The following is a 13,938-nucleotide window of genomic DNA, read 5'->3' on the forward strand; positions in this document are numbered from 1 at the left end:
TAACGGGGTCCTCTTCCTCTGGGGTCCTTTGTATCGATTTTAAAAACACATGAATGAGCAGGCTGCGCGTTTGCACCATTGCTGAGGCCAGCCCGATCCATTCACACGTATGGAGTTTTGGCATAGATTTCAGCGGGACGCGGCCCTGGCCCATCGTCTGCCTTTGACGCCCTTTCCCCATGGGGGACTCTCCCTCCCCAGATCCTCTTCGATTACAAGTAGAATAAAAGCTTTAAAGTGCACCAGCCAAGACTCTGTTTGGGCTGGGAGAGCCCGCCTAATCCGGATTACACATTCGTTTTCTGCAAGGGGGAGCAATTCAGTCTGGGATCATCTTCGCCCCGAACCTAAAAACGTGACCCAAACGGAGGGGAAAAGCCGGCTCAGCAGCGCCTAGCACCAGGCTAGCTCTCAACACGTGAAATATTTATTCTTGGGGGGGGGGGCGTCAGGACTGTTCTATGATCTTGAAAATCCCCCCCGAAGCCCCCCCGCAGGCACCGGCCCCTGGGGTGGGTCTTTGTCCCGGGCCGCGATCCGGTGGACTTCTCCTCGTGCCAGTTGCGGGAGAGGAACGCGCGTGAGAAAGCGAAAAAGGAGTGCCCGAAGAAGCCGCGTGCGGGGCCGAAGGAGGGCGGCAGTTTGGTGGGGCTTGGGGCTTGGGGCGAGGCACCCGCGGGCAGTCCCTGCAGCCCCAACCGCCGGGCTTCTGCTGCCGCCCCCGGTCTGGCAGCGGCGCCCTCGCCCGGGAACGAACGTCGAAGCCGCGAGCTGAAGCGACTCGGGCGCCGGAGGAAGGCGCTACGTGTGAAGGCGTGTGGAGCCGGGAAGACCCGGGCCAGGAGGGAACGAGCCGGAGGGCCCCTCTGGGGGAACGAATCCAAGGCTTCGGGCTTGTGGGTCAGGGAACGATGAGGGCTCCCGATAGAAGACGAGGGGAGCCGGGGGCCAATGGCGGGCAGCGGTGGCAGGACGGGTGAGGGGGGGGGGGAGGCACAACGGGGTGAGGGTCGGGCTTCTTTGGGTTGGGGAAAGAGGAGAGAGAGCAGAACGAGGACGGGGTGGGGGAGACTGGGCTGCTTAGGGGACGGTTCAGACGTTACAGAAACTCCTTCCCAGTGAAGCAGAGCCTGAGCAAAAGCCTGAGCAAGCAGAAGAAAAAGGAGGCGAAGGCAACGGGTGGAAAGACGAGGGCTGCAGCGGGGCTTGCGGGGTGTAGGACAGACTCCCAAGTTTGGATGGGAGAGGATCGGCAGGAGATCAGAGAGAACGTGGGAAGGCGGGCAAAAAGCGAAGGGAAGCGAGGCTGGAGGTGGGCACGCCGCGCCAGGCTTCGGGCTGGGCGTTTGTTTGGACTGCGCGCATTTGCTGGCAGCTGCCATGTTCTGGGGAGGCGTCTCGGGGTCTCCTGTCCCTGGCGCGCCGGTCGAGGAAGGACCGGGCAGGCGGGCGTGCAGGTGAGCTGGGAGAGGCAAGGCGAGCGGGGAGCCGGGGCGGGAGGGCGGGCGGGCAGCCCGGAGGTGCCACCTTCCCTGCGCCTGGGCGATGCCCCGCGCTGCCTTTGGGGTTGCCCGGGGGTGGCGATCGAGGGGCTCGGGCGGGCTGCGGCGCGGGCGGCGAGGTGCGAGGGCGTGTGGCGGGAGGGACGCGGCAGCGGGTGGCTGGCTGTGTGCAGCGCGGTGGGTGTGTACCTCGGGGAGGAGGAGGAGGAGGAGGGCTAATGTGCATTGTGTGTGCAGCCAGCGAGCGAGCAGAGAGGAAGAGCGGGAGGCGGCGGCGGCGCCAGAAAAGGAGGACTCGGCCGGTGCGGGTGCGCGAGGCGGCGGCGCGGGGCGGCGGGGCGAGCTGGCGGGGCGGGCGGGCGGGCAGGGGCGTCGCGGGGCCAGGGGCGGCGGGCGGCGGGCGCGGGGCGGCGGGAGGGGCGGTCTCGGCCGCCGGGCTCTCCAGGCCCCCCTTAAGGAATGAGCGGCCCCACGTGACGCTGGCGGGGCGGGCGAACTCCGAGCCATTTTGGGGACGGTGTCAGTTTCCAGTGTGCGCCTTCCGCGCGGCGCCCTCCGCCCTCCGCGCCGCCACCGCCACTCCGCCCGCCCGGGTCGGGGCGCCCCTCCCGCCGCAGCACAGCCCAGCCCGGCCCAGCCCCCGCCCGCCAGCCCGGGAAGCGCCGCGCCGCGCCGCCAGACAATGGGCCGGCCCGCGGGCAGGGGGAGGCGGTGAGCGCCCGGCGGCGGCGGGGACGGGGACGGGGACGGGGACGGGCCAGCAGCGGAGGCGGCGCAGCGGGAGGGGCCAGCGGGCGCCGCTCGGGGGCGGGCAGGGTCGGCGGCGCGGGCAGCAGCGCGGCGCCCGGGAACTCCCCGGAGCCGCGGCCAGAGGCGGGCCGGGCGAGGGGCGGAGAGGCAGCCCTGCGCGGCGGTGGAGGCGGCGGCGGGCGGCGAGCGGCTCCTCGGCACTGACAGCGTCTGCAGTTCATTTCAAGATGGCCGCTTGGCTCCCGTTCCTCGGCTGCTGAACGACTTTTAACTTTCATTGTCTCTCCCGGGCGCCCCGAGCGGCCCCCGCCGGCGCCTCTCCCGGGTACGTACCCCGCGGGGCGCCTCCCAGGGCGGGCGGGCGGGCGGCGGGGGAGGCGCGCTGTGCCCGGTTCTCGGCCCCGGAGCAGAGGCAGGCGGGCAGGCGAGGGGAGCAGAGCCGCGCTGACAGCCTCCGGCCCCAGCCGCGCACGGGCACCCGGAGGCAGCCGCAGCCGCGGAGCCCCGTCCTCGCCCCGGCGGGCTGCGCGGCCCCTTCCGGGCACCGGGCCTGCGAGGGGGGCCCGCCTGCTTTCCGCCCCTCCGGAGGGCCGGGGCGCAGCGGTCTTTGTTTGGGCGCCGGTTCGGAGCGAAGGGGGCCGGGCTGGAACTGCGGAGCTGCCCGGGTGGCGCGCTGGCCGCGGCTTCGGCAGAAACGGGTCGGGAGGGCCCGAAGGAGCCGGCCAGCGCGCCCACTTTATAGGGATGGGTCCGGCGGGGGGCGGCCGTCCCGCGGGGAGTCCCGGCGGGCCCGGAGAGACGCCCCGAGGGGGGTTATTAACTTAAGTTCGACGGCGCTGGAGAGGAACGGAAAGGCTCGTAAGATGGCGGGTCTCCCTTCACTTCCAGCGGGTCTCTTTTTCGTTTGCCTTTTAAAATGCGAAAGTTCTTTTTTTTTTCTTTTGACCGTTGTGTTTGTGAGTGGGGGGAGGCAGCGCGAAGCTGGAGGGGGACTGGGGGGGAGAGAAAAGTTCCTCAGTGCGAGAGAGAGGGAGAGGGAGAGGGAGAGGGAGAGGGAGAGGGAGAGAGAACCCCTGGGCGTGTTTGCCATGTGCCGATTGGGCAGACTTTGGGGGCCTAGAGATGGCAGGACCGTCTCACCGGGCGCGCGCGGGTTTTGTTTCTGGAATGCTTTTAATGTCCTCCCAAGGGGGGTAAAATCCCGGGGGCTGAACTCTTGCTGCGAGCTGAGCTTGCTCCGGGCACAGGGAAGTTGGTGGAGCAGATTCCTGCAAAGCCTTCCCGGGCCTTCCCGGGCGAGTCCTTGCAACGGGTCAGCTCCTTGTGGTTCCCTGTTTGGAAAGGCATCGGTGTGTCTAAGGACAGCAGCTCTTCTTTCCGTCCAAGCTGGGTCGCCTTTTCTACGGAACCTGGAGATTTGGGCTTGCGGATAAGAGCGCCTATGGAGAGTTTGTGAGACTTGGGTTTTCTGCGCTTCGTGTTGGGGAGGAGAAACCACGCCGGGTTTGAGTCTGTCGAAGAGCCTCCCTCCTGTTCCAGGACAAGAGATATTCTGGGAATATAATTCTGCTGGTGGTGGGGTGGGTGGGTGGGGGGGAGGACTTCTTCGTTTTCACAGCTTTTACTTCTAGGGGAGGCAGTTTTGTTGGCGTGGCTGGTGGTTAACCTCTGCTACAGATTCGTGGCCCTCTGCGAGTTGTGCTAGGAAGGAGCCGGTGTCCTTCAAGGGGACCGGGTAGAGGCTCCCTTTGGCTGCGTGTAGGAGTTTGTTGTAGGTGGGTAGCCGAGTTAGTCTGCAGTGGAAGAACAAGATCCGGGTCCAGTAGCGCCCCCCCCGCCCTTGCTGTCGGTGTTTGGAAATCCAGATTCGGTGTTTCTGGACACGGTGTGTATTCGTTTTCCCCCCTTGTGTGCAAACTGCTTGCGGGTTTGTGGTTGTGTCTCGGGGAGAGGGAGAGCTTCTTCAGCACGTCCCTGGGCGTTGATTCCTCCCCCCATCGCCAGTCTCTGGGTCCCAACCTTCAGGTCCTTTGTTGTGCTGGTCGTTCCGACATGGCCGTAGGTGCAAAATGCACAGCACGGCCCTGCTCAAGGTTTTCCCCGTCTTTGGGCAGCCTCGCACATCTGTCCAGGTACAGGGCTGCCCGGACAGATGTTTCGTGTTATTTCATAGGGGGGAACAGTGCCACTGAACAATTCCTAGGAGGGGCTCGCCTCTGGTTTCCTTCATGTGGAGGTAACCCGTGCAAGGCCTCCGAGCTTTCGGTGGGCTGTCACAAGGAGTTTTTACCACTCCTTGTTTTTACGGTTGAATACGTGGGTGGGGAGAAGGAAGCCAGGACAAAATATAATGTATGGCCTCGTGTTAAAGGTCAGCGTGTCTTGGCTGTGCACACACACGTGTTAGCAACCTAAGGGGGGCTCTGAAGGCGGGGAGATCCTTTCTCGCAGGCCGCTTGGGCTTGTGATCGGTGGCGGAGACGCGCTGGAATTTAAACCTTCTATATACCGCTGGTTCTATACCAACGGAGAAGGCAGACACGCGTGCGCGGACGTCTTTCAGGGATGGCCCGAACAGGCTAAATAATAGGCGTTTGCGAGGTGAGCTTGAACCCAGCAAGCTTCCCTGCCGGCGAATCGGATTTGAGTCTTCATCCACGCAGGGGGAGGCTCCGTCCCCCCGAAATAAGGCACCGGCCGGGGTCTCCCCAGGGCCGGGGCTGCTGGAGGAGGCGTGGAAGGCGAGCCCGGCCCAGCCCGTCTGACCTCTGCGCCTGAGTCCCGGGCTCTTTCGGGCTTGGCTTTGACCCAGCAAGGGTGGAAGGGGAAGGCGATTGCTCTGGCCAGGCGGATTGCAGAAAGCCCTTGCCTGCCCCGTGGCACAGCTGAGAAAGCACGCCGAGGAGAGGGAGCCAGGCTCGAAGGAAGCGGGTGGGGTTTGCTCGCCTCATGGGGCTGGGGTGCTGTTGGGAAGCAGCGCACAATGAGCGGTCAGTGTCCCCCCCAGATCTTCGGCCGGGGCTGCTCCTCCTCGCCCGGGTCTGCCTCTCCGCTCGCTTTCTCAGCCCCCGGCTCGTCACTGCTCGGCCCAGGGGCTGGCAAAGAAAGCAGGAAGGAGGGCGACGCCTCACTCGCCCCCTTTGCCGGGGCGAGGTCGCCTCTGATCCGGGGCTGCCTTTCCTCCGGAGTAGACTGGAAGGGAAACTCAGGCCGGGCTGCTGAGATCGGGAGGCTCAGCCTGTGCCCCGGGCAGGCGATTCCTCGCCCGCCCCTTCCCGATGCCTTGCCCAGGCAACTGCTGCTGGGCTTAGGTGGGGGCTCCGCTTGGGTTTTCTCTCCCCGCTCAGCTACGCCCGGAAGAGGCGCGAGGGCTGTGGGGTTTGTTTGCAGGCCCGCTGGGCTGAGGCCGAGCTGGTCCCGACGGGGTGTCGATTTAGCTTCGGGACTGGGCCGCTCACCTGAGTCAGGGGCTTGTTAAGACCCTTCTGGCCAAAAGGCCTCGGCGCCGAGCTCGCAGCACTTTCCTGCCTGCTCTCGACGGGCCCGCTTGGAGACACCTCCAGCTCGGCAGCCTGCGCAGCTCGGGGGGCCCCGCCAGCAGCAGAGAGAAGCTGGGAGGCGAGGCGAGAGGGAAGGGAGCGGGCTCAGCTGCTCCTTGCCCCGAGTCGACGTGGATGAGGCCCCCGAGAGGATCGGAAATGGCCGAGAGGAGGTTCGGGAGGAGCCTCCGGCTTTGCGGCTGGCGCAGACCCCGGCGCTGGCTGGGCTGCCCCAGAGGTCTCCCGCGCCAGCTCCGCCAGCTTCCCTCCCCTCCCTCCGGATTGCGAAGTAGGAGAAATCCCCCCAGCAGCCAAGAAAGACCCCCTCTCCGGGCCACACCCCCTGCCACGCCCCCGGCCCCTTCCTGCAGCTGCACCCCCAGTCCAGCGAAGCCCCCTCCCCGCGCCAACTGCCACCCTCTTCTCTCTCCCTCCCGCGGCGCTCCGGCCAGCCCGGCCTCGCCCCTCCGCCTGCCGCCTTGGCCCTCCCGCGCCCCTTCCCCTCCAGCCCCCGAGCTGGGCCCTCCCTCCTCCCCTGGCGCGCTCCGGGCGGTGGCAAGATGCCAAGTGTAAGAGGAAGTTGCTATAGCAACCCCCTGGCTGGAACGGTTCCGAACGCGCCTCGTCCCAAGCCCGTTGGGCTGGAGGCAGCCGCAGCCCCGTCTGCCCCCGAGCCCCCGCCGGCCCGACCCGCCGCCCGCCCAGCCCCTGGCAGATGCCCCGCGCTCCTGATCCCGAGGTGCGGGCCCCAGAGCCAGCTAGGCGGCCCTCCCTTCCTCCCTCGGCCCGCCCTCCCGCCTCTTCCTTCCTCCCTCCCTCCCTCCTCCTCCTCCACCGCCGTCACCGCCACAACCACCGCCGCCGCCCCCTCCGTCTCCCCTCGCCGGAAATACCCAGGGCAGCCTCCGCAGCCGCCCCGGGATCCAGCTCGCCTTCTCCAGGCGCTGCGCAGCGCGCTCCCCCCGTTTCCTGTAGGCGCCGTCGGGGGGCCGCCGCCGGAGAGGGGCCGGGAGGCTCCTTCGGTCCCTTTTGTCCCAACAGCCGCTGCGCCAGGGGGCGGGCCGGTGGGCAGCAGGGCGGCAGCAGCCCCCTCCGACGAGCAGGCTGCGTTGCGGGTGCCCCCTCGGAAGCCGGGGCTTGGCAGCGCCCCCTCTCCGGGACAGAAGAGCTGGGCTCGGTGCGGGCCCCGATCCCCCTCTCCCCCTTCAACGCCCCGCCTGTGTGTGTCTTTCAGAGCCGCCTGGACTCGCGCAAAAATGCACCGCACCACCCGCATCAAAATCACCGAGCTCAACCCGCATCTCATGTGCGTCATCTGCGGAGGGTACTTCATCGACGCCACCACCATCATCGAGTGCCTCCACTCGTGTAAGTACCGCCGGGCTCCGGGACCCGCTGGAGCCCCTCCGCGCCACCCGGAGGCTTGGCTCTTGGGTGTGAATCTCTGCCTCGGGGCTTTGGAAACAGACCGGGTCTGCGCTCTCGGCAGGCCCTTGGAGGGCTTGCCCGCCGTCCTGGGGGGACTGGGGACTTGGGCTAGAGGCGCCCAAGCCTCCACCTCTTGGAGCAGATCAACACCTGACCTTTACTGTGGTTGTTTTTTTCTACCGCCTTGCCAATGCTTTATTTCTACTTTTCTTATAGTCTGTAAGACATGTATCGTGCACTACTTGGAGACCAGCAAGTATTGTCCGATTTGTGACGTTCAAGTTCACAAAACTAGACCGCTTTTGAATATCAGGTAGGGGACAGACTTCCTGAAGCCGGCCTTTCAGTGCCTGTGGGGAGTGCGGAGACTTGCCCCGCTTGTGTTTTGTTCAGGAACTCCAATCTGCTAGTTTATAAAGGGAGGCGGAGGTGTGAGCAGCGCAGGATGGGCGCCTTTGCGCCTTTGCTGGGTTTCCCCCCTTCCCTCCATCTCTTCCTTTAGGTTGACCATTCCAGAGGGGGATTCCTGTTAGTTTGTTGCAACAAAATTAAGTGGCTCTTTTCCAGGCAAAATGTTACAGACAATATTTATTCCAACAGAAGCTTTCTTGTTGCATCTGAAAAAGTGAGCTCTGACTCAAAAGCTTCTGTTGGAATAATTGTTGTTAGTCTTTTAGGTGCCATTGGACCTCTGTAACTTCCCTCCAATATTGGACATCAGCAAATTAATTATCTGTTTTATTCCCGCATTTGTTAGAATCCTCTGTATTTAACATCTAAATTTACCGCAGTAAAAACGTCAGTAGTTTATGAAAAGAACCAGCTAAGGAAAATGGGCAAAATATAAATTGGGATCTCCTCCTCTTTTATCTCCTTTGTTCTTCCATTTCTCTTTTGTGATTACCTTTCATTCTTAGCTACATGTATTAAGAGAGATTGAGGCTGATAAGAGGACGGGTTGATAGATAACTGTTGCAATCAAACAAATAGCTGGGGCAAAACTTATGTCCAGACTGCACTTAAACTGGTGCGGAGTTGCAGCTTTGGCTGATGGTTTCCGCCTTTGTAGAAGCTTTGACCAGTTTGAGATGCTGCTTGAGGTCAAATATGGACACACCTCTCTCTACATCCCATTTTATATTTCAGGTCAGATAAAACTCTCCAAGACATTGTCTACAAGTTAGTACCAGGCCTTTTCAAAAGTAAGTAAGCAATTCAACTATACCGACAATCACAAGCTGTGAATGTGTTTTGCAACTAGAATAATCTAAGTGACAATTATCTGTTCTCACTCAGATGAGATGAAAAGAAGAAGAGACTTTTACGCTGCTCACCCATCTGCTGATGGTAAAAAGTTTCTGGATTATTCTTTTTATAGAGATAAAATTGTTCTCTTATTCAAAAGCTAGGATTGCTGACTTATTAACTTAACCCTATAACAATGGTAATACAGAGCACAATTCTTTTAAACATTTGGTGCAAACACAGGACTATATGGGTATTTGTCCAAATGGTCTGGGAACCCCCCCAAATTCCTGAGGTTTGTTTCTCCTTCCTGGTTTGAATTCCCTGATGTCAATAACTCTGGACATTTCCTTGCAGCTTCCAACGGTTCTAATGAAGACAGGGGAGAAGTTGCAGATGAAGACAAACGAATCATAACAGATGATGAGATAATAAGTTTATCTATTGAGTTCTTCGATCATAATAGGCAAGTTTCAGAGGCATTTTTTAAAAATCTGTCCTTTCATAGCTAGTTTTGGAATGGGTTATAATTCTATCATCCCTCTTCCCAGACTGGAACGGAAAGGAACGAAAGAGAAAGAGAAATCCAGAGAGGAGGTAAACAAATTTCACTTCCTTTTGGAATAGGATATCTGCTTCAGAAAATAAGATATTATTTAGGTGGACTAGCTAAATTAATTAGTTTTTTAAAATGCTCTAAATAGTGATTGTGCAGATATTTATTGTACCTTCTTCAAAACAAATATTAGGTAATATTAAAAGATATCTGAGGAAAGATCCAGACGTTTTTCTCCTTTGGGCTGTTTCATTCTATTTTTCTTTAATTAAAAAATCATCATAAAGAAGGAATTTTGTCATATCTTGCATAATTAAACACTGAAAAATAGCTAATTTTTAAACATCTAATAGCTAGTCTTGTGTACTTCCCTTCTGTTCGTCCTGGTTCAGCAGTTGACATCTGGTTAGAAATCATTTCTCAATCGTCTTTATGTTGTATTAATTAGACTGAGGCAGCCTTGACAAGTTTTCATCTGTACGAATTATTTCCCTCCCCTTCAATGCTTTCCTAGGTGAATGACAAAAGGTATTTACGCTGCCCAGCAGCTATGACTGTGATGCATCTGAGAAAGTTTCTCAGGAGTAAGATGGACATACCGAATAGTTTTCAGGTATTTTGTCTTAAGGGGTAGGGGTTCTAATGAGATTTCCACATGCTGTAGATTTCTAAATTAAATCCTTATTTTTAAAAGAAGAATCAAAAGCTAGTAAGTACAGGATATTGTATTTTTAGTGGTATGCTTCAGTCTGTAGGACATTGTATATTTTGGCAATATGCCTGTATATTTAAAAATATGCACTTTTTTCTTTAAACATCCCTATGTCAAAGTGGGTCTGTATTTTCAGAATCTAGAAGGATCAGGTAGCATTCGATTGTTTAGCTTTGTATTGTCAGGTCTTTTGTCCTCCTGTTGAAGATCATAGCTGTTGCTGCTTTAACTATCTTTGGAGCGAAATGTTTGAAGTCTTTCTCATGCTTTTGAGGCCCGTTGCCAGTGGCCTTTGGTTGCGGTTTTGAGGGATACAAGAACCACCCTGAAATTTTAAAAAGCCTACAGTCCTGGCTTTTTAAAGAGCCCGGCCCAGGACCCATTCAGGGGGGTGCGTTTTGGAACATACCTCTTCCTCCTGTGAATTACTTCCAAACTGAATATAGTTGGGGCCCCTGCGGTTGAGAGCGCTGGGGCAAAGGCGCCCGCGGATCAATCGTAGCCTGCGCGCTTCCCTGAGAACATTTTCAAAGGAAGATTTCGCTCCTTTCTTTCCTAGATCGACGTGATGTACGAAGAGGAGCCTTTGAAGGACTACTACACGCTGATGGACATCGCCTACATTTACACGTGGAGAAGGGTAAACAGGCGCCCCCCTGGCTCGAGCCCCCGGGGTAGGAGGGAGGGAGGGGTGCAGGAGGGAGCGGCGCTTCACTGTCTCTTTGGGTTCCTTCGCCAGAACGGCCCCCTCCCTTTGAAGTACCGGGTCCGGCCGACTTGCAAGCGGATGAAGCTGGGCGGCCACCAGCCCGAGGGCTTGAATCATAGCGGAGAGCTGGAAAGTGACTCTGGGAGCGAGAAGGCCGGCAGCCCGGCCGGGGGCGCCCCCTCCACCTCCTCCTGTCTGCTCAGCCCCGCAGCCGCCTCGGTCCAGTCTCTGCACCCGCAGTTCCCGCACATCTCCAGCACCCTGAACGGCACCAGCGGCGGCCCCGGCAGCAACCACCACCCCTCCTTCGCCAACAGAGCGCGGAAAGCCTCCCTCAACGGCTCTTCCGCCACATCTTCGGGCTGACCCACCAGCCATCGGGCGGACTAAGGACAGACCCGGCTTCTCCCGAGCTCTCCTCTGCGCTCTCGCTGCCTCCCCCCCTCTTCTTCTCCAGGCCGTTAAGCTTTATAGATGCTGATTCCACGTGTGGCTCCCCTCCAAGATGCTTTAAGGAAAAGAAACAATAAGCCCCCTCCCCCCGCACTTTACTTGGAAATTAAAGCGGGGGAATCAACATTTTACTGGAGAATTGGATTAGGACGCGGTTGCTTTGCGAAGACTTGTTTCTTGAGGACTTGCGGCACAACACAAGGTAGAAAGGCCGGCGGGGGCGGGGAGGCCTTGCTTTCTGACCCCTGCCTCACCGTTTGGACTCGGGAGTCTAGGGAAATGGATGCGTGTCAATATCTGGAATATCGTTTTGCTAATCTGGATTCACACTGACACTCTTCTGGATTGCTATTTGCGAATACAGCTGTTCGGAAAAGAGTGGATTTTTGTAAAAAGCAAGAGGTTCCCTCCCCCTCCATTTTGGGATTCATCCAGAAGAATATGCATAGAACTATGCATATCTGTAGCCATGTCACTGTGAATAACAATGTCTCGTTTATTAGCCATTCTGACCCCCCTCCTCTGCCTTCCCAGCTTTCTCTGCTGCTGCGGAGAACCGGTTTAAAGACGGGAAAGTGGGGCGGGGGAAGGACCCCAACAAGGATCAAGAAGACTTTCCATTTCACAATCTGCCTAAAAAGCGGGTATTGGCGTTTATCTCACCGACTTTTTTTTAAGAGAGAAAAGAACACTTTCACTTTTTGTAAGGATCAGAGAGAGCGCGAGGCTGGTTTGAACAATGCCATGTTGGTAAGGGGCGACCCCAAAGAGGAAGCAGTATTGTATGATATATTTATAACGAGGGAAGGGAATGGCGCGTTCCCATTCCGGCCTGGCTGGCCCCTTGCCGATGCCCGGGCTTTAGACCCTGGCAGATGCAGCCCAGCACCCCCCCCCCCAAAAGAGAGCTCTTTCCCCTCCTGACGCAGGAAGGAGACCCGGGTTGGAGAGCCAGCCAGGCTCCCCCTTCACCCGGAAGCAATGGGCAATCTCGAAAGGGTCTTACAGGGGCTTTGTCTTGTTCCAAGCAGTATACCCTTCCCCCCCTTCCTTTCCTTTTTTTACTTTTCCACGATGTGATTAATTATTTTAAGGATGCAGTGAGGGAGGGGGAGGGCGAGGGAAGAGAAGAGGCGTTGGAGGAACAGGGGCCCGATTTAACCGTTTCATTCGTTTTCTTCTTTGGCGTGATGGGTTTGTGTGCGTGCGTTTTTTTAATTAAAAAAAAGCACAGGAAAATCATACCAGAAGCCATAAAACATACGGGGATCTCATCCATTCATTCTTTTCTTTCTTAAGAGACCAGCGAAGTCGCTGGATGAAGGCTTTTAATCTAAATTTGTTTTAATATATATGTATGTATGTATATGGTACAATACTAACTCGGAGAAAGATAAACAGGTACTCTGGTAGCTCCAATAAGCAGCCACGGCCACAGCAAGGCTTCGGAAGAAGTTGTGTTGGGACAAGAAGGAACATTTTTAAAATTTAAAGTTAACACACACACCCCCTCCCCGATACTTTTCCGTTTGTGCTTTGCATTGGTCCAACAGTGTGTGTGTGTGTGTGTTCTTCACCCATCCGTTGAACATTTTGTGAGGATCTGCTTCTCCTATTTGACTATTGTTTCATGTTTGTACGGAGGAACTTGTAGCTGAACATTTCATCGTCTCCAGTCTGCAAAAGAAGCACAATTCTATTGCTTTGTCTTGCTTACGGTCATTAAATCATTACTTTTGCATAGACCTGGTTGCTACTCATTGTGGTGCTGGGGGACATTTAGGCGGCGTCTTGGTGTTTCTAATGTGGCATTTGCTTTGTAAAACGCACACAGAGGCACATGTTTGTAGGCTCTGATATTGCACGGAACTCCTCCCCTTGGAGCTAGCTCCCAAGCAAGGCTGCAGTTCTAAGCATCCTTCTTTGGAAAAAAAATCGGAAAGCAATGGGACTTCCGTGAAAAAGAAGGTAGGATCGGTATGCAAACAATTAGGGCTGCTGGCCATGATCAAAACATCGCTGAAGTCAAGGAGATTTATTTGCCAGTTTCAGGTGGGGAGCCGCGTTGGTCTGCAGTAGAAGAGCAAGGTTTGAGTGCAGCAGTGCCTTAGAGACCAACTAGATTTCCAGGATATGAACTTTCCAGGGTCAGGGCTCCCTTCTTCAGATGTGAGGAAAGGAGTTTTGACTCTCCAAAGCTCATACGCTGGAGATCTAGCTGGGTTTTAAGGTGTTTCTGGGCCTGTATCTTATTTGCGAGTGACTCTCTTAGCGCTGGTATCCCCTTCTTGTGGCACACATGTACAGAGAGTTTTTACAGAGCAGTTGGAGTTACTCCACTAATTTTTATTTATAGCGTGCAAAAGAACAAACAAAAAGGACTTCTTTAAAAACAACCACCACCAGCAAATCTCACTGGCTAATCCTGATCCCAAATAAAGCTCTTGGGAAGGGCATTTCTTCACTATATCAGCTTCTATGCTTCTGTCATCCATTGGGATGTTATATTATTTATTTTTATCCGAGAATGGAGTATGTCTTTTGAAATGTATCTAAAGATGTTTTGTTTCTTAGTGATGTGTGTCCCAAGTGCCAGCACTGAAACGACTGGATCCCCCTGTGTATAGTAAATAAGGCTCTTTCTCCTGGTTTGGATTACTTCTGGAAAACTCCTCAATGGACTATTTTTAAAGGAGAGAAAAACGGTAAAGATAACTTATATATGGGACTGAGCTGTGTATCTTGGCAGTTTTCCTTCGCCTATAAAAATACTAAATAATTCACACAAAGGCCTACATTGAACCACCGAACTCAGGAGTGCAGATAAATCAAACTAAAGCTTATTTATTTTGGATCCAGTTCAATAATGTCAAACGTTGCCGTTTAAAACTGAGCTAATATTGGTGTTTATAACCCATCCGTGAAAATCCGGTGAATCGTGATAGCTCCTTGGAAGTAAGTCTCAGTCCTCTGAGTGGACTTCGAGCTCGCAGGATCGCAGCCTCTGCGTGTTCTCTGGCTGGCTTTTGAAAGCTCATCCCCGC

The 13,938-nt window shown here is 56.4% G+C and overlaps 1 protein-coding gene across 3 annotated transcripts; it reads left to right on the forward strand.

The window, feature by feature from the left end:
- Window positions 1–1,746: 1,746 nt before the first annotated feature.
- BMI1 (BMI1 proto-oncogene, polycomb ring finger) lies at window positions 1,747–12,639 on the forward strand. 3 transcript variants are annotated; one of them, XM_054991201.1, is made up of 10 exons: window positions 1,747–1,810; window positions 7,026–7,159; window positions 7,436–7,532; window positions 8,366–8,421; window positions 8,516–8,566; window positions 8,822–8,930; window positions 9,016–9,061; window positions 9,535–9,633; window positions 10,292–10,372; window positions 10,472–12,639. In XM_054991201.1, exons 2-10 carry the CDS (start codon window positions 7,048–7,050, stop codon window positions 10,805–10,807), a joined length of 987 nt encoding a protein of 328 aa, XP_054847176.1. In that variant the 5' UTR covers window positions 1,747–1,810; window positions 7,026–7,047; the 3' UTR covers window positions 10,808–12,639. The 3 variants fall into 3 exon arrangements, with proteins under 3 accessions (XP_054847176.1, XP_054847175.1, XP_054847177.1); XM_054991200.1 differs by lacking the exon at window positions 1,747–1,810 and adding an exon at window positions 2,387–2,577; XM_054991202.1 differs by lacking the exon at window positions 1,747–1,810 and adding an exon at window positions 4,117–4,137.
- The last annotated feature ends 1,299 nt before the right edge of the window (window positions 12,640–13,938 follow it).

The sequence above is a fragment of the Eublepharis macularius genome, chromosome 11, assembly GCF_028583425.1.
Source record: "Eublepharis macularius isolate TG4126 chromosome 11, MPM_Emac_v1.0, whole genome shotgun sequence".
In the NCBI taxonomy this organism is placed as follows: Eukaryota; Metazoa; Chordata; class Lepidosauria; order Squamata; family Eublepharidae; genus Eublepharis; species Eublepharis macularius.